The 19,375-nt window shown below is 39.5% G+C and overlaps 1 protein-coding gene across 6 annotated transcripts in view; it reads left to right on the top strand.

Moving 5' to 3' along the window:
• Positions 1 to 849: 849 nt before the first annotated feature.
• LOC114066081 (golgin subfamily B member 1-like) overlaps positions 850 to 19,375 on the top strand; it is a 36,765-nt gene continuing 18,239 nt past the window's right edge. For 2 of the 6 annotated variants that reach the window (XM_027900484.1, XM_027900479.1), the window contains exons 1-18: positions 850 to 868; positions 4,072 to 4,131; positions 4,780 to 4,923; positions 5,684 to 5,830; positions 6,786 to 6,908; positions 7,491 to 7,658; positions 8,021 to 8,206; positions 9,078 to 9,200; positions 9,374 to 9,487; positions 10,310 to 10,631; positions 10,992 to 11,101; positions 11,440 to 11,557; positions 12,088 to 12,179; positions 12,646 to 12,797; positions 16,297 to 16,450; positions 17,065 to 17,188; positions 18,046 to 18,176; positions 19,218 to 19,327. In XM_027900484.1, the coding sequence (XP_027756285.1) occupies positions 4,087 to 4,131; positions 4,780 to 4,923; positions 5,684 to 5,830; positions 6,786 to 6,908; positions 7,491 to 7,658; positions 8,021 to 8,206; positions 9,078 to 9,200; positions 9,374 to 9,487; positions 10,310 to 10,631; positions 10,992 to 11,101; positions 11,440 to 11,557; positions 12,088 to 12,179; positions 12,646 to 12,797; positions 16,297 to 16,450; positions 17,065 to 17,188; positions 18,046 to 18,176; positions 19,218 to 19,327 (2,363 nt within the window). In that variant the 5' untranslated portion in view covers positions 850 to 868; positions 4,072 to 4,086. The remainder of the gene's footprint in view (positions 869 to 4,071; positions 4,132 to 4,779; positions 4,924 to 5,683; positions 5,831 to 6,785; positions 6,909 to 7,490; positions 7,659 to 8,020; positions 8,207 to 9,077; positions 9,201 to 9,373; positions 9,488 to 10,309; positions 10,632 to 10,991; positions 11,102 to 11,439; positions 11,558 to 12,087; positions 12,180 to 12,645; positions 12,798 to 16,296; positions 16,451 to 17,064; positions 17,189 to 18,045; positions 18,177 to 19,217; positions 19,328 to 19,375) is intronic. The other 4 variants (XM_027900482.1, XM_027900481.1, XM_027900480.1 and 1 more) reach the window with 4 other exon arrangements.

Here is a 19,375-nt window from a genome sequence, read left to right as displayed (position 1 = left end):
CCACTTATCAAAACTTTTAATTATTTCAGCAAACACAGGAATTAGTTCAGTGGCTTGCAAGTCACATAGTTCTCTTTGTTAATCAGTATTCTATCTTCTATCCGTTGTCGGTTTCTCGCTTCTCGCGCTAATTAATCCACATTTTTAGTCTTTTCATTACCAGTCTTCCTGTTATCTTTTCCCCAGATGGGGCATCTCCGGTTCACCTCACGCGTCTTTGGGGTTTCTCGGTGCCCAGCTCTCAGCAACAAATAAACAAACAAACAAACAAGTAGATTCCTCTCTCAGGTCTAAAAGAAATGAAGCGCACGGGGCCCCCAAAGCTTTCGGTTTGTTTTTCTGACACACTGATATGCTAATAACCGATCTGTTATTAAGCAGGAGTACCCGCGGTGCTGCCCAGGCTCCCTTCCCCGGGCCGCGTGCCGGCCGGTAAACCCCGCCGCGTGAGGGGAGCGGCCGGGCCCGGCCCTCATTGCCTCACTGTTTGTTTATTTATCTTTGTTACAAACACCATATTTAAAAAAAGACGTGGCCGCGCGCGGGGAGTCCCCGTTTTGTTTTTTGTTTTTGTTTGTTTTTTTTTTTTTTTTTTTCCCGAGAAGGGAATTTTAGCGGTAACGCGACATAAAAAGGGTAAAAAAGCCGCTCCCCCCGCTCCCCGAGCGGCGTGCGGGAGGCGTGCGGGAGGCGGGCGGTCCTCCGTGCCGCCAGGGGGCCGTGGCAGTGCGGGCCGGGGCAGTGCGGGCCGCGGCGGGGCCGGGGCCGGCGGGCGGAGCGGGGCGGGGGCTGCGGGGCCGCACGGGCGGCGGCACCGCCGGGGCCGCAGCGGGGCCGGGGGCTCGGGGCAGCCCCTCCACAGCCCCTCCACAGCCCCTCCACAGCCCCTCCACAGCCCCGCGGGTGAGTCCGGGGGGGATGAACCCCTGCCCGGCTGCGCTGCGGACGGGGCCCTCGGGGAAAGGCGGGGGTGGCGGACCCCCAGTCCCGTGTGCTGCCGGAGCCGGGGTGGGAAGGGTGGGAAGGATGGGAAGGATGGGAAGGATGGGAGCGATGGAAATGGCTCGTTCTGTTTGTCTGTGCCTCCCGTGCACCTGCGCTGCTCCGGTCTGCGCTTAGAAAACGGTGCTTCGCTTCCATGTTCTTTTTACTATTTGTCTATATGAAATAGTATGTATTTATTACAGAAGTTAATATAAGCAATATGTATCACTGGACTGCTCTTAGAGTGGTTATGTTTATTTTTATTTTTTATATTTATCTTATTTTATTTATATTTCTATCTAAATGAATGTTTAATATATAAATAGAAATAGTACATGTTACTGAATTAATATAAATACTAATGCATGTTATTATTATAAATAGTAACTTACACTATTATAAAATGGTATATATTTTATATATCTCTCTCTACTATTATATACTATTATTATTCTTTAAATGTGGTCAGTGTGATCAGGATATAGTGTTTGTAATAGCCCCAAGTAACAGCTACATAACTATATTACTACATTTTTACAGAGTGTGTAGTTTGGTTAACACAGCTCCAGTTTGTACTTCTTGCCTATGTGTTACACGTTCGTATAGATTTTGCTCAAGATTTTGCCCAAGTTTTGGCCAGGACCTCTTAGTTCATACATGACACAGATCTTTTGAAAACAAGTGTAACTTGTTCAGCAGAAGGACCAACATCCAGACAAGGGTTAAAGCAAAAGTGTGCAGATACAAGGAGAAAGTAATTCTTTTAAAATGGTTTGCCTTCAGTGGGCGTGTTCACAGCACAGGGTTGTTCCAGGAAATGGATTTAAAATAATGAAAGACTTAGCTGGGATTTTACACACTCTGTTTTTCTGCTCTGGGAGGAAAAGAGGAAGGGAAATGCTCTTATATTCCTTGGTAGTGAGAGGGGCAGAGTTCTCCCTCAGCATTGCCTTTCACAGCCTGTTTCTGCAGGAGAAGGGGAAAGGTCCTTCCTTAGCAGCTTGATGGTGAGAACTCAAAGGAGTGCTCTTTGAAGCCGTGTTTTAATCAGTACGATTTTGGAAGAGGTGTGTTGAAAGCTGGACAGACACCAGGAGTTCTGTGGGGGTCAGAAGGCTGTTCCTCTGCCTGGGTGAGGATTTGTAAGATCAGAGTTCAGTGTTTTGCCGTGTAGGTGGCCACCCTGAGCTGTGGGACTCGTGTGAGCGCTGCAGGGTGAGCTGCTGCCCCAGTCTGTCTGTGCCCCGTGTGCTGGGCCCTGTGGTCTCTGACTCAGGGGAGGAAGGTGGCTGGACAATGCCCGGATGAATAATACATTGGTAGGTTTTCTTTAGCTGGATTTGGCTGCAGCTGGTAATGAATGAATATGAAGGCAAAGCTGCCACTGGGACTTGTCTTTTTTGGGAACATCCCGTTGTGATTAGAGCTGAAACCTCACTTGTACTTTGAGCATCAGGAGAAACTTGTTTGATAAAATTAAGTGGCATCTGGTGGAATTTGTGGCAGATAAGATTATCCTGCTGTTCTTCAGTGAGGAGATTAATGGCTGGGAGTGTGTGGTGGATGCAGGGAATGGTTCTCAGTGCAGCAGGGCATGTAAGATGAGCAGGATGGAGGGCTGGCAGTAACGTGAAACCTTGACAGTGAGAGTGAGCAGCTTGAACTTGAAGAAAGGCAAATAACTGTCACTGAAACCTTCAGGGAGGAGAGCCACAGAAAATTTGGGCTCCCTGCTCTTCTTATGCCTGGTGCCTGAGAGTGTCCTGGGCACAGTCTGCCAGAGGAAGGGAAATGAGTATCAAAAACTTACCTTAATTGAGTTTAGATGTCCTGCAAGGAGAAGGGATCAAATTGAGTGGTCCAGAAGCTTTAACTTCTTGTCTGTACGCCAGAAAAATAGGAAAAATACTTTGTTGCTGGGTAAGGAATGCCTGTTCAGTTTTGTTTCCCAGCATGATCTAGAAAACTTGTCAGTGTTTAGTGTCATTGGTGTAAATAACTACTCCTTTCTGCTGGGTTTTTAAGGTGTCCAGGTAGGAATGTGGCAGGTGAGGCAAACAAAATGATTGCATCAGTCAGGGCTGGAAAGGAGCTAAAAGTTTCCTAAATGAAATAGAAATGCCCCCACCATGTTCCATCTAGTGAGTCACTGTGTCCTCTTCATACCTGGGTAACCCTTTCATGTGTCTGGAAACGAGCTCTTCACTGAGAACAGGTTTGATGTTACAGCTCTGGAGTAGTTGTGAGAGGAGTTTTTTACTTACAGGTTCTGTAATTGCCATCCCCAAACCCATGGTTTTCATGTTAGGAAAGATCCCTGGAGAATCCAGTTTGGCCTTGGAGGTGATGTGGTCCATAGGTTGCAGCCTGGGATTGCTGGGGTTGGCTTGGAAGTGCTAAACAGCTTTAAGAGCAGGCTCTGCTATCAGTCTGCATTTTTTTAAGATAAGCCATGTGCTAGTGTTGATTATAAACTGCTCTCCAAACCCAGGGCTGGCCTGGGAATGCCTGTTTCAAAAGTCTGCAGCACAGATTACAAAGGACACGTGATTTTCCTCTGGGTGTTGCTGTGTGAGAGGGGGAATTACTCAGCAGGTGCTGGTTGTGTTTTTCCGATGTGCAGCAGTCACAGCAGTTAAAGCAGGTTGTTCTTTAGTGGTTTTCAGCTTTCTGTGTGATTCGTTGGAAATCTGCACTATTTTCCTGCAGTGACAGGCAGTGTTTGAGGTCAGGTTAAATATTAGCAGACTATATGTGGTTTGTATCTCCTATTTATATGTTGGAGAAGCAGCTGTGCTGAATGATAATATACGGCATTTCAAGACTTTTTTTTTTTTTTTATTATTTTTGGTAGTAGTGATGTTTACTGCCCAGCAGTTTTTAGAAAAGGCATATTACACATATTTCATACGTGATGTCATTATTTCTCAACAACTAGTAATGTGATGGAGATCAGAGGTGCTGTCAGAGTGAACAAATGAGTTTCAAGCATTTCACAATGAAGTACATAGGGAGAAGTCTGAATTAATCACAGCTCTCTGAGAGTCTCTGTTGCTTACTGTGCTCTTATTTCATTTCTGTTTTCAAAGCCATCGTGGAGCTATGTGGAAATGGGGTAGTGGAGATGACTCTCCATCCAAAACAGTAGTAAGTGCTGAATTACTATTAATATCTTAAGAATTTAATTGAATTTTTCTCATACTAATCATATGCATTTGCTCAGTTGTAAAGGAGTTGTGTTTGACTAGTTTTGCCATGACAGTTTTAGGACTCCAGAAGTCAGGTTGTGTTCTTGTTTCTTACCCACTTGGTGTTTAATCTCTCATGCCTAACCCAGCTGCTGTACTCCTCTTCCCTCTGCTTATCTTGCCTTGAGGAAACATCTGTAGGAATTACATAAGCTTTACCCCAAGTGTATTTCTGTGTAGAGCATGTTCAGTATTAATATTTAATTGGCATTTATTTTATTTCCCAACACTGCTGGTTGTCACAACACAAATTCAATGGATGAGGAAATTCAGTTTTAGATGCCTGGAATGCTTGCTTTGACTGTTTTGCTGTAATTCAAGCTAATATTCCTAAAGCAGTTTTTAAGATTTACAGTTCTACACGAGGATCAGACTTGCTAAAAATGGCCAGTTGTAGGGATGTGTAGTAAATGTAAGCTTTAATATTTCATTTAATAAGATTTGCTGAATTTTTTTAAAAAACCCCCAGAACTCAAGACACCAGCTGCAGGCTTTTTGAGGTTGTGTGCAGCATTTTGTTTGATCCAAGCACAATTAATCCCTGCAGGCTGCAGGCTCCCAGGATGCAGGGAACATGTCTGTGGTGGATTTGACTGAGCAGCTGACGAGCACTGAGCAGCTGGTGGCACAGCTCAAGGAGCTGGTCAGGGAGAAGGATGCTGAGCTCCGGAGTAAGGACCTTCAGTTAAAGGTACTGAGCGTGGCTACTGGCAGAAAGGTTATTTACAGAACACTTTCAGTCCTTTTTCTAATGGTGGTGTAGATACAAATCAGCTCAAGGAACGTGGTCACAGGGAGCTGTTATGGTTCCTGGACATTGCTGCTTTTTCCCAGCACGTGTTTTGTTCCAGGATTGAACTAGGATGAATTTATACCTAATATCCTAAAGACTTTTTTGGGGGTAGTTATTCTTTACTCTGTTTTTTTTAAACACTCCTAAGGTTTGTCTGTTCCTGCAAGAGACTTGTTTTTTCCCTTTTTATAAAATGCCCTCTGTGGTTGTGAACAGCGACGTGTTAAAATATTGATATTTAAAAACTCCGCTGTAAACTAAAAAAAAAGAGATAAGCTTGTATAGTACTACAAAATATTATTAATCAATATTATTATAGAAAGTACAGTATTTTGTCTTTCTTTTTGCATAAAAAAATAATTAATTCTTCTTTTAAAAAAATCAAGCCCAGAACTTGTACAGCTATGAAAAAAATATGAAAATTTGTATCATAATGCTCTGGATTATTAATAATAAACCTTGTGCTGGAAGTTTAAATAATAGAAAGAAAATTTAAATAATGAAAATGAGACATTGCAGTGTCTCATCAGGGGAGAGGTTTTTTCCTTTATCACTTCAGATTTCTCCCTGTCCCTTTTTTTTTTTTTTTAATGGAAGCACTGAAGGAAGCAGTTGTCCATGGAGCTAATTTAGTCCTTCATGACTTTGATGTTTGTAGGAGGAGAAGGAATCTGCTGATGCCAGACTTTCCAAGCTGAAGCTGCAGAACAAAGCCAAGGTTGCATCATTAACCTCACAGCTGGAAGAGCTTAAGAAGCAGTTACCAGCATCAGGAGGCTTGGAGGCAAAAGCAGAACCAAAAAAGGTGAGTGTCCCCACATTTTAAACCACATAGAATTCCTGTGGGCAGTTTTCCGTGCTGCACTCCACGTGGAACCGAAGTTCACATTAGGATCAGGGTGCTGTCAGTTCATCTCTGTTGCTATTTAGCAGTTTAATTTTTTATAGACATTTGTGCATTCCTTTCAAGTTGTTTTAGTAAAAAAAAAAAAAAAATTCTTAGTGATCTTCATCTTCTTAGCAGCTCAAAGTTTTAACACATGTGAATCAGGAAGGAAGGATTTTGAGAAGAAATGAAAACTTAACTTATTCCTTAGGAAATGGAAAATTGTCCTCGGTAGCAAAATGTAAATTTAGTGTTGGAATGTCTCATTTAAGTGACAGGTGTTTTACTGTTAACAGAGATCTGTTTGCAGTAGCACAGTTGTGCAAGTAGACTTTTACTTCTTCAAATTTAGCACATTTGGACTTCATACAGCTGCTAAAATAACTTTAGTGAGGCTCTGGTATTTTTAGGGCATTTTTTTTTTTTAAAGGAGTGCTGAAAGGGAACAACAACAGATTGTTGCAGCTCCTAATTGTCCTCAGAAATGTGCAGTGCAATTATTTATGATTCTGATCTATTTTGCTAATAAAACATGCTTAGCAGTTGCTATTGATAACATAGTAATAATAATAATAATAATAATAGTGTTTATAACCCAGCAGTTACACCTATGGAAATCACTCATCAATAATTATCATTAATAATTTAAATGCAGAGACTTTTATGAGCTTAATACAAATTCTGTGCCCTGTGAGTCCAGCTTCTACATGGAATATATAAGAGAACTGAAACACAGACCATGAGTAAAGCCTACTTTTTCTCACTAATATCATCTGAGTAGGTAGAGGTACAGAAACCAGATGTTAACCTGTTCATGGAAAGCAGCTGGGTTTTTCCTATTAATGGATTGCAAACCTCCCTGTTTGTTTTTCAGGCATCAAAAGATGGTGACCAGGAAAATGCTGCAGCAAATCGTGGGAAAATACTAGTGCTGAGAAGGAGAATTGAAGAACTGGAATCCCAGATCACTCAAAAAAATGAGGAGCTACAAAAAAAGGTGGTGTTTTGCATGATGCCAAGTGTGTGGCTTTCCACATTTGTGTATAGGATTATGTTTAAATATGTTTGTTGAGCTATGTAGTTAACTCGATGTTACTAAACACATATTCTGAGAGTTTTCTGTGGAGTAGAGGAGTTTATATGCTACAACTTCCCTGAGCAAATAGAGTGGGAATTCTGTCATTTTGTCTTCAGTGAGCTGTGAATCCTAAATGGATGGAATAGGATATAGAAAGGTGAACATTGTGGGTATTTAAATCTTGTATTTTGAACAAAAATGCTGCCTTGCTTCAGTTTTTCTTGGTGCAAAAATGAGTCACGGCAGGAAGAAATGCAGGCAAGGGCTGATTCCATGTGTTCTGTGGCCATGACTGCTCTGGGGAAGGTGGCAGGAGTGTGAGTGCTGCAGAGAAAAACATTCCCTAAGTAACGATGGCACTTCAAATTGAGGCAGTTACACATCTGACTAGTTCTTGAGTACCCTGATACAGGCAGTAAGGCAATAAGTGCAGAGCTGTCAGTAAAGCTGTGCTGTGGATGCAGGCAGAGATCTCCAGCAGTGCTGTGTTTGCCCTTGCAGAGTGCTGAGCTGGAGGCCCAGCGCTGCCGGGGGGCCGAGATGGATTCCATGCTGGCAGAGAAGGAGAAGAGGCTGGCTGAAAGGGATGCTTACATCATGGATTTGCAGATGGCCTTTGGCTCCAGTGGGGCTGCCAGTGAAATGCCCCTGCCCAGTGAAGAACTGAAGGTACAGCAGCACCTCAGATAGAAACTCTCCATAGAGGTTTCAAGGAATCAGTGAATTCTGATGCCTCTCTGAAGCGCAAATCCTCTGCAGCTAATTCACGTGAATACAAATTCTTCACTGATTATTTTCATTTATATATATTTACTTATATTTTCATTTATCTTTATTCTATTGTCATTACTACTTGCACCAATTAGTAGCAACTTCAGAATCTGCTGAGAAATTTAATTCCGATTAAAGCCCAACCTCAGTTTTGAGTTTAATGTTGCTCTAACTGAGGGAAGGGCTTCATGAGTGCTCTATCTTTTTTTTTTTTTTTTGGTGTCTGTTCTGCTAATTGTCTTCTGGTTTGCAATTTTTAGAATCAGCTGGCAGCTAAAGAGTCATCACTGCAGAGCATGGAGATTCTCGTTCATAACCTTACCAAGAAGGTTGGAGACAGCGAAGAAAAGTGTAGCTTGTTCCAGGAACAGATTGAGAGCCTTAAAAATATTCAAAGCAAGGAGAGAGAGAGTTTCCAAGGAAGAGAAGCCACATATATGAAAAATGTAAGTAAACATACTGTAAAAATATTGATTATTTTTTGTGAGAGAAGTTGTGTCTCGGCTGTAGTGTTTAGGGAATGGCATTTTTCATTCTGGATGATTTTTGAGTAATGATCTATACAGTGTTCAGCTGAAATTGTTAAACAATACTTAAAAAAAAAAGTGGAGCTAGGGAGAATGTTACCCACTCCTCGATGTTACCAGGCTCTTCCACCTCCTTTGGAAGTTAAATCTCAGATTTTAATGGGATATATGGGTTTTCTCAGCATTTGAGTTCTACCACATGTGAAATGACTCGTCTCAGTGTTTCCCACTTCACTGGATGTCTGAGTTTATTTTATCTGTAACAAAACTGTTGCCTTTGATCCTGAACAAACCACACCTGTTCAGCAGCACACAGGGAGTTAGTTTGGATCCAGGAGAGAGAGGAAAAGACAGCTGGGGCTGTAAAAGCCCTTTTGGGGAGCAGTTGTCACCCAGATACAAATTTGGGTAGGTCATAGGTGAATTTATTCGAAATGTCATCAGCAAGATTCCAAAAGTTAGATCCAGTTCTTATAAAAATGCTAAGAGGACAAACACCTTGGAAGTAGAAAACAGATTTTTGAGGAGCAGACAGATGAGTTTCAAAGTGCCATTTGGGCTTAATTGATAGAAAGTTGCTAGAAATTAACATAATATTTGACTAATTAGTATATTTACTGTTAACTGGAAGTAATACTTAGACTTACATGGAATCCATTATCTTGCAGTGCCTTTAGTTAGGCAATCCAGTATACTTTTACTTACGAAAAGTATTTATAAACATTTACTTTTGAAAGTTTGCTTACACCTTTGTTGTCTGGTTTCATATTTACTTTCTCTGTGGTTTTAGGTACGTGTGCTTCAAAATATCATCCAGGAGAAGGAAAAGGAGCTGGAAGCACAGAGAGAAAAGCACGAGCAGGAGCTCTTTAGATTAGCTGCTAAATCTGATGCAAGTGCTGACCTGGAACAGGTTTGTTGCTTTGGAAACTCAGTAGCTTGAATTTGGAATCACAGAATTACTGAACTGTGACACAGCTCAGATGTCTGGCTGGGAAGTTAAAAATCAGTCTTATTCATCCTCTTCTAAAAGCTTTAACTGCTTTACGGATTGCTTGATTATTTAATTTAATTATTTTTTCCTAGCTCCTAAAGGCCTTGAAACAGAAACTCCATGAAAAGGAGGAGGTCATGCTTGGAAGGACACAGGTGATAGATGTCTTGCAAAAGGAACTGGATGCCAAAGACCAGCAATTGAAAGTAAGAAATGGCATAAATGCACACTAAATTAATCAGGTCATTTACAACCTCAGACGCTGTTCATTTTTTACATGAAGAGTAGTTCAGTTCTCTGGGAGGCTTTGACTGTTTGCTAATAATGCAACTGTAGTTATTTAGCCATATTAATTCCAGTTAGGAGAGTAAAGTCCATAAAGTATAAGACTGTCAGCTCTCACCCTTACTTTGTCTTGATTGATTTTGGGAACTTGCCATGTAGGGAAGGCTTTGCTGTCAGAAGTTTTCAGCTTCTCTAGGTAGAGACTGCAGTGAGCCCCAAAACAGAATTTTTGTTCCCACCAAAGCGGGTGTTTTGCTCGATTTGTGCCTTTCCTTTTGCTGTATTTCTGCTGATTGCAAAAGCAATAACTAATGAAGGTTCTTTGTGTTTAAACACCTGCCATGATCTCTGATTTTAACCTCTGAGTGGTGCTGCTTCAGTTCAACAGTGTAGAAAGAGGATTTTGTGTCTCTCACCAAAAACAGGCACGTTATGGCCTGTCTGGAGTGCCAGGTCCAGCACTTCAGCCTTTTTCCTTTTTTTAGTATTTCATAGGACCAAACATCCTTTTTTGTTTCATTTTGACCTGTGGGAGAGGGTGCATGTGGTGCACTTAAATAGTGATGCCATTTAGCTAAAAGCTTTTTGAAAGTTAGAGCTGAGAAGCTTTTGAAGTTACCAACAGTAGCCCAAATTTCTGATTGTAATGTATGTAGGAATACTGGTATAATATTTGACAGTGGTAGCAAAAATACTTTGTATTTAAATATAATTTTTTTTCTGTTGTGTTTATTTTTGAACAGGAGATTAATGAAAACCTGAAACGTCTTCTGTCTGAAAAAGAAAACCTCCAGTCTAAACTGGATGCTGAGAAACACGTAATGAGAGCCCAATTAAAAGACATGATGGAGAAACATGAGCTCGAAATGACAAAAGTTAAGGAGAAATATAATGCTGAACTGCATGAAATTCAAGAGAAACATGAAACTGAGCTGCAAGAGAAGGATCAGGCCCTGTTTCAGCTTCAGAAACAAGTGGCAGAATTGAGTGGGAGTGGGCAGAGTAACTCCAAAGAAGCTACAGGTCTGGAATCGATAACCAAAGAGAAGATGGAGGATTTGGAAGGTACCCTTTTTAAACAGTTGTCAGATGGGAAGGGGTTCTTTGCCCCAGACTGTTGTGTATTGTAGGACAGTTTCCTACACGTTGCAGGCAGAGCTACATTAAATGTAGTGGAATATTATTGCCACACCACTTCCAGTATCTATGATCAAGTGCTGTAATCGTGGGGGTTAGAGGATCACCAAGACAATCACGTGAGCTGTACATTTCTCACTGCATTTCTAATTGTTATGTTTTTCTCTAAATGCCTTTTTCTTCTCAAAGTGTATAACTTCCAATTACTAAAGGTATTAAGACAGTTAATATTTCTACTGTTTTAAATAGTTCTAAATAGTTTAAATAATTTTACTCGTTGTTTTTTAGAACAAGTGAAATTGAGATCAGAAGAGGCCAGCAAGTCTGAAGCGAAGTTTCTGAAGATGAAGGCCTGGTCTAAATCAAGAATCAAACAGCTGGAGGATGAACTAAAAAATGTATGTGTAACTTTGCTTAGTATTCCATGTCTGTCTTAAACTACTGTGCTTAGAGATTTGACTGAAGAAAAGTAAAATATGGGATAAATAGAATATTAAAATAATTTACTTGAGTATATAGGAATTCATGTATAAAAATGTAATGGAGCAAAAATGGTGATACAAGATGAAGGTTAAACACAAACAGTACTAACTGATATTACCAGCATTTGAGAGTAAGTTTGTTAGAGCTATTTTATTGCACTTTAAGTATTCCTAAAAAATAAGAATAAGGTTGCATTGACTTCGCTGTGCTTTTGCTGCATTTGAAAAACTCTGTAACTGTTTTTTTCTTTTAGTTTTCGTCAAAGAATAATGATGTATCTGCCTTAAACAATCGTGTCTCAGAATTAGAAGCTGAAAATAAAGAACTACAGTCAAAACTGCAATCACTGTATGAAATCAGAACTCACAATGGTAAAAGAAAATCTTCCTTTTCTTTTGCAGTTTATTGAAAGTAAAGAGACAAAACAATTTTCAGTTTTCAAGCGGACTTTTTTTAAAAAAACAGATTCTGAAGTAACTTCGTGCAGCTTTAACCAATAGCAGACAGTGTTTTAAGTCAGAGTTTCAGCTTAGCTTTGTCTTCCCTAAACCTACCTGTGCCTAATTCTTGTTGCACTCAGGCTTAGGCAGAATAGGTGTAAGCTTTTCAGGAAGAGGCATCTTAGGAGGAAAAATGTGACCAAATATACCTGGAATATTTATCAGCACGTATGCAACAAACTTTGGAGAGCAGTGAGTTGCATGTAACTTAAAAATTATCTTTCCTTTTGTAAGGATGGGAGAGGGAATTTTTGCTTAAAACCCCAGGTAGGTTAAAGTAGAGCTCTGTTATTAATATTGCATGTGCTCTGAACTTTCATTTTCAATATTTCTTTTACATTTTTATTCATCTTCCATTTAATGACGTGTCCTAATGAACTGAATTTATGATGTTTTCGTAGAAGAACTGCTGAAAAAGCTGGAGGTCTACGAAGAGCAGCAGAGGAAGCTGCAGGCTGATCTCGATCAAGTTACAAAGAGAGCAGCTTCCCAGGTTAACTTGCATTTGTATGAGTTACTGACTGATGGTGCTAACTGGACTTTGGAACGTGCCAGCTGGATTTTGGAGCTGAGAATTAATTTAGTGGTAGATGGAGTTGTCAGTGTCAGTAACTGTTCAGTTGGATAACAAGATGACAGCTTTTAATTACTTAAAAAGATTAATTTCTGTCTCCTTTGCCACGTACCTTAATTTACATTTTTCCAAGCAGTTTGCTATTCATTTAGTTATGTTTAACATGAGTCATCAGAGTGTGGCTTTTATTTTGTAGGCAAAATATTTTTGATGTTCTATGAAGTGGTGGGGCTTGTTTTTCACATAATCTGTGATAGCAATTATCACTTTCATAGATTTCTTTTATGCAGAGTGGTGACTTATAATGGTTTATCAGCCTAAAGCATTATTCACACTTGCAGTGGGGTTTGGTAAATATATTTTAATGCTTAATTTCTCTTTTCAGGCCAGTGAATCAGGTAGTGTGGATGAATTGCAGAGTCAGCTCTTGGAGTGGCAGGAAAGCGTCCCAGAGTCAGAGGAGTCCCGGGATCAAGTCAGAGAAGAGAAATCTGCCATGGCCTTGAGGATGGCTCAGATTGAGGAGGAGAGAGAAGGTGAATTGCTTTATTACAGTACAAGAATCACATTTTTATATATATTTGCGTGTGTGTTTGCTGAGCTTCAGGCTGAATTGGTAGCACACCACCATGACTCATTTCTGTAGTCATAGAATTTGTATAGTTGGTGAAATTGCTTAAGTCTGCAATTTCTGCTTTTTCTTGTTTCCTTGAGTTTGTTTTTCATACATTCATCTTTTTTTTATTGATTTTTATGAATAGTTGTGCTTGTTGTTTGCCATCCGAGCTGCTGCTCTGTAAGAGTCCTTGAACTGGCATCAAAAGCTTACTGTCAGCATATGATAAATAACAAAAGTGGTAAAAAACCCCTTTAATGAAGAGTTCCCCATTGAAATATTAAAGCTGCCTGCCTGGAGCAGCTGGTGAAGGTGTGGGGACTGTAGTGTTGGTTCGAATTTGATGAATGAAGGTTTTGCTTTAGCAAAATGTGCTTGAGATGGAGTTTCTCTTTAAGAAATTCCTTACTAATTATATTTAGAATATTTTGTAATCTATTAATAAGTGTCACTTGTATAGACCAGCTGAATAATGTTAACTGGCGGTGGTTGGAGCTAGTTAAAAATAATAAAATACTTATAGAAATAAAATTTCAAGTAATGTCAGGTCTTATAGTTTGTTAAGTTATGAATTAATCGGGTGATGAGAAACAAACAATTTCTATTAAAACTTATAAAAATCTGGTTAAATTTCAGGTAGTTTTTGTTGCTTTTTCTATGCCAACTGGGTTCTGTATTGTAATTTTTGTCCTCTGAGTTAACTGTGAGGATTAATGACAAATTTTAATGCACAGGGCCTACCATCATAATTCCTGCAGTTAGTTAATTTGAGCCCTCTCTTTTTAATTGCAAATCGATCATGAAAATGCAAAATAATGGAAGTTGAGTTTGTAAGCACAGAAACATTTTCAGGATCACGACTCCTTCTTGAGGGATTTTGTCACGTGGTGCTCTGGGATTGAAGGAGAGTAATATCCCTCCATTAAATCTACTTGTGGTGCCTCCAGAGCCACACGTGACATTAGTAACAGTTGTAAAATTTCCTCTGCCTCAGTCCAGGTTTAATTTTGCATTATTTTTTCCCCTTGGGATGAGCATGACCTTTCTGTTTCTTTTTTTCCCGCCGTTCCTGGTGAGCCCTGAGCGTCCCTTCCCCCTCCACTCCTCCCTCTGCTGCGGTTTGGGCAGCCAGGGACAACAGTTTCCCATCAGTTTTGTGCATGCAGGTTCCTGCAGCAATGGCAATTGTAATGTTCTGCTGCTGATTTCTTCTTGTTTGGCTTTTTTTGGGAGAAAATCGCCAGCAGTACCTTATAAAATGTGCCATTGATGGTATGTGGTTCTTAGCAACACGTTGTAACAAGTGCTGGGTTTTAACTGGAGTTTCTCTTGACTTGCAATACCTGTTTCTTCTTTTGTATTAACCAAATCATCTCCATTTTTCTTGGTGGGAACAGCTGACTCCATATTTATATATTACCCATCTTGTATTTCTTGGCTTGCCACAACTGGTTGTGACTGAGAATGAAAATCACTTTAATATTTTTAGTAGTACTTGAAATCTAGTAATATTAAAAAAAAACACCCACACAATTATATTCCCTCCCATAAATAGCAGAACTTGGCTGCATTAGTATTAGTTACCAGTAATTTAAGCAGTATATAACCCCACTGCTCATACCATCGTGGTCGGTGACAATTTGCCATTTATGACAATTGTCTCTCGTGGGCCTGGTATGTGGGGAACTGCAAGAGCTGAAAGGATGACAGTATTAGTTACATCTATAAAGGGGGGGCTTTTTTCCTCTGCAGATCACCAGACATTGTGAGACCCAGCATGGAATACAGACACATTATTAGTTAGTTTAGATGCACTGTGTGTCTGAAAAAAGTTAGTCTGGAAGTTTTTCAGATTTTTTTTTTTTTATATAATTGCAAATGAGAAGCTCCCCCCTAATCTTCTGCGAAACATTAGAAAATATATTTACTTACTAATTGTTGTTAAAGCAATGCTCAGTTTAACTGGAAATGTTTTAACACTTGTCCAAGTGCTCTAAATCATTTTCGTGTAACAATGCTAATTTTGTTTTTTTCATTATCAGATACTTAGGAGCCTCAATATTTTGGGTTCCTAAATGACCGTGTCAAAGAAGGGGGTTGTATTCTTACCTGGGATAATATTTATTCCTTGAACCCTTTCACTGAGAACTCTCGTAAACACAGGTTTAAGACCTGGGATCAACATTTGGCATTTTTTTACAGCTTTGCAGAAGTAGGGATGATGGTGAAAAAAAGTGTAGAACTTGAAAAATAAACAAAGATGTGTAAAACAAATGCTGATAAACTGACAGTGCAAGAAACCGAAGTGTAATTGAAATCAGAAGTATAATTTTTTTCTTTAACTTTTTTCCACTGATCTTTTCTGATGACACATCAGGTGTGTAATTTTGAAATATTGCAGGAAGAATTTGAATCCATCAGGTATTAGAGAATTGTGTGGTAATGGAATTTGTGGGATAAGTAATCCTTGGCCAGCTCAATTCAGAGCAGAGTATTCCCAATAGGCCTGAATCTCCAAACAGTTTCACAAATGCATCGACATAAGGTCTCTGAATTTTGCATGCTGTGAGCACAACTGTGGATTGATGTGGTTAAGATCAAAGCCAAATTTGTAATTATCTAATTCAATTTACTCTAAGTATGGAGCCACCTTTCCTTTCCCTTCTTTTCCCTGGCTGTTGTGTTTTGTCTGCTTTGCATGAAATGTCCATTTCCTAATCTGTGCCCCTAAATATGTTTTGTTGTGTCACAAAACGGATGGGAATGTCCTTTCAATGACAAATCATTTCTAACAGTGAACAGGATGCATACCTAAGCTTTCACATTCTCAGTTTATTCATTGTGTTTATTTACCGATGATTCTGTATTTGTCTTAAAAAGAGCAACGTTACTAATTTGTGATCAGGTGGTTTGGTACCAGTTCTCAGTGTAATATGTGCTTGACTCCCTCAGATTACCTGGCTTTATAGCTCATACTGAAATCACAGTTGGAAGGGACACGTAATTTCTGTAAAAATTAATGTCATTGTTCAGATTGTGAAGTCACCAGCTGAAGAATCTGTGGTTTTTATCACACACATATATTTTAACCTGGTACATTTAATTGAGGTGGAATTGGCATTTTAATTTTTTTTTTTTTGTGTATTTCTCTGCTCTCCTGTATTTTCCACTCTCCTGTGTAAAGTCTTCACTTAGAGCTGGTGAAAAGTGAAGTTAGATTTCAGTTTGCTTCTTCTTAGTGAGGTACTCAGGCTTTATGTTCTAAGTAGCAGTGCTGGAGGGAAATGACAAGGTGAACGCAGCAGATTTTAATCTTTAATCTCGTTCCTGTCAGTCACTCGTAGGGACTTCACCCTGTCCCTGGTCTCTCTCCATGTAGTAGTGTCTGATATAAATGTAAATGCTTTCCTGTGGCACAAAACTGATTGAGGATGACTGGTTCTTTCCTGGCTGCTCCAATCCAGCCATGGTCTCAGGGCAGCAGGAGCTGGAGGAGGAACTGGCCACAGCTCCAGGAATGGGCAGGCTGCAGCAGCCCAGGAGGAAAGGCACCCAGACCAGCAGGAAGCTTCAGGTGGGTGAAAAGAATTAAGTTCATTTTTACTTGTTCATAAAAATACGGGGAGTGGTGTTATTTATGTGGTGCTTTAGACTTCAAAACACCAAAGGCTTTTTTGGGTTAGGTACAATCTGTATAAATGTGTTGGTGGAGCTCCACTGAATAATTAGTACCTGTCACTTCATTTAGGTGGATTTCCAGGCAGTTGGTGCTGTAACTTGCACAAAAAAACTGTAACTTTTGTTACAGTTAGGATGTCATTGTCACATCAACATATTGGAAGAATAATTTTATGATTAGTTAACTATATATCCTTAGAAATCAGGGGACCTATTAAGGTGTCCAAGCATAGTTACCCATTGCCCTCTCAGATGCCTGAGGGTGTTTTTAAAAGCTGGCAGATACCTTAAAAAACCTGTGGGAGACTTGGATTTTCTGGAAATAATAGCTGGAAGCTGGGCAAGGTACTCCAATGTCCACAGTAATCTCCTATATTTGTATTTAGGCACTTGAATCACTTGCTGAGTTTTAGGCCTTTTAATTGAAACTGTGCTTTTAGTAACAGAGCTATTTTACCCTTGCTGCCTTTCTCCTTTAAATTCAACTTCTCTCTCATGTTTTGCGTGTAGGAAGAATACAACTTGGATGGCAAGCAGTGTTTTCAGGAGCTGAACGTCACCCTGGACAGCACTGACTCGGCTGAAGGAGAGAACATGGGAGGTTGGTGGCCAGAGTACCCTTCACCCGATGCAGGTGTGACAGCGACTAGACAGTTTATTAGAGCATGCACACAGCATCTGTATTTTGTGTCCACTTTTGTTTGCAAATTCAACTAACAGCCCATTTGTGGTGTACTCTAATCTCTGTTGAATTTTTTTGGCTTGTGTTTTCTCCCGTTTCATTTCCAAGCATGTGCGTGCTGGATGAACTGCCTAGTTCTGCTTTGGAAGCAGTGTATGGATCTGCTGGACACTGGGATTGGATGAGCCTTGGTGCCCATCAGATATCCTCTGTGGCAAGATCATGGGGTTTTATTTAAGTTATGAGTCTTGTTCCTGTGAATGTGTTCCCAGTTTATATCACAGTTATGTTGCAAACCAGAGTTGCATCCCATTGCTGTTTGCTTTTCATCCGAACCCACAATTCTTGAGTTTTAATGCTGATGTTTTTGTATCAGTGGTAAAGATTGCAAGTACATCTCGTTGTTAAGATGGAATAGCTTCATTAGCAAATTTTGATGCACACCAGTTTATTAATAATTATTTAAGATCTCATCATTCAAGTTCCTGATTAACTTGGGGTTAAAGTAACGTGAGCCACGTAATTGTTTGAACCGCAATAGTTGTGTCTCAGTATAACAAGAATATTCCTTCCAAGTTCTCTGAGTTCTTGAGCTCTGCAACTCTGTTTTGGTTTTTCAACAGTTAAGGGTACTTTTGTCATCTAAATTTTGGGAATGCAGGGCCTGAGGCTTTTCCACCAGAAATGGGTGAGATCTGAGTGTGCCCAGCACTGGTGAGAATCATGAACAAAAAGCTGAAACTGTTTCTAGACTTCAGGGATTTTAATTGACTTCCCTTAAAATAATTTTTCTCCTTTGACTTGAGTAGGTTTACGGAGTGTGGTTGAAGAGTTGGAATTGGAAAGGAATCAACTGCAGGAACAAATTCTCTTTCTGGAAGAGCGTTGTCAGGATCTGGAAGACAGATTTCAGCTTCAAGGGAGAATGGAGGCTCTTCAGGTAAGCTTTGGAGTTGTATAAACCTGATGAGTCAAGAGAATCGTTTTAATCACTTTATGTTCTTACAGTCATAGCCTCCAGTATGACAAAAACATCAATTTGCAGCTTACAAAAATGGTGAAAGCCTAATTTATACTCCTAATGATGGTGGTAGAGAGTGTCTGCTTACTGTATTGTGCTCTGAAGTTGAAGCCTATTGCTTCTGTTCAGCTCAGGGAGAAATGTAGTTAGGATTAAGCTTTTTTATTTGTTGTGGAAACATAGGAAAAGACAACATAGTTTTCATTATTCTTTTTGGAGGCCTTTGTCAAAAGGTCCAGAATTAGATTTTGTTACTCTCTCTTCTTACATCCCTCAAGTTTCTTTTCTGTGAGTGTGTATTTAGTATTTTCATAGATATAAATATGCACATTTATAGAAAACTTTGTAGAAAAATAATAATTTAATATTTATATATGTATGCAATCTAAATTTCCAATATTAGACATATATTTATATTGTAAAATTATTCAATGAAGACCCCCCCATAGTAAAGTTCTTTTCAAAGCAAGACTTAATAATGCCTGACTGGCAAATTACAATGATAATTTGTGAACTTTATTTTCACTAAATGACACAACTGATCTCTGATTCAAACTCTTGGTGATTTACTCATAGTTCTTTATGAGTACATATATAAAATGTACATATATTAAAAAAATAATGATTGTAAGGTGAAAGACAAGCTTATATTAATTATTACTTGAGAATCTTGTAACCGAGCCTTTCAATACAGGTAACATTTGGTGTAGAGGAAGAAGGGCAGCTATTGAGGGCTGTACAGGTCTGTTCTGCTGTTGATTCTGGATGTGTTTTGCTTTTGGTTTTTTGGTTGCTGTTGAACAACTTTGTTTGTTTGTTTGTTTTTTGTTTTATTTTTGTCTTGGTGCAGTGGATCTGATTAGAGTAGGAGATTTGTACTGCGTTTAAAAAGCCAGAAAAGCTGTGTGGATATTAATTATCTCTTCATTATGAATAACCTTTGTTATTGTTTTGTTGCAGAATGAAAATGAACGTTTGCAAACTCAGCTCACCCAGTTACGCAGCCAACAAATGCGAGATGTGGAGAAGCATCAAATTCTCATCTCTGGCTTGAATGAGCAGCTTAAAGGGTAAAATGAAGGTTCTTTACAACCCCAAGCATGATTAGCTTGCTTTTA

The sequence above is a fragment of the Empidonax traillii genome, unplaced genomic scaffold (assembly GCF_003031625.1).
Source record: "Empidonax traillii isolate 1590-97213 ecotype Southwest subspecies unplaced genomic scaffold, ASM303162v1 scaffold733:size745334, whole genome shotgun sequence".
Lineage (NCBI taxonomy): Eukaryota > Metazoa > Chordata > Aves > Passeriformes > Tyrannidae > Empidonax > Empidonax traillii.
Note: the sequence above shows the minus strand (reverse complement) of the source record. Positions and strands in the feature narration are given on the sequence as shown.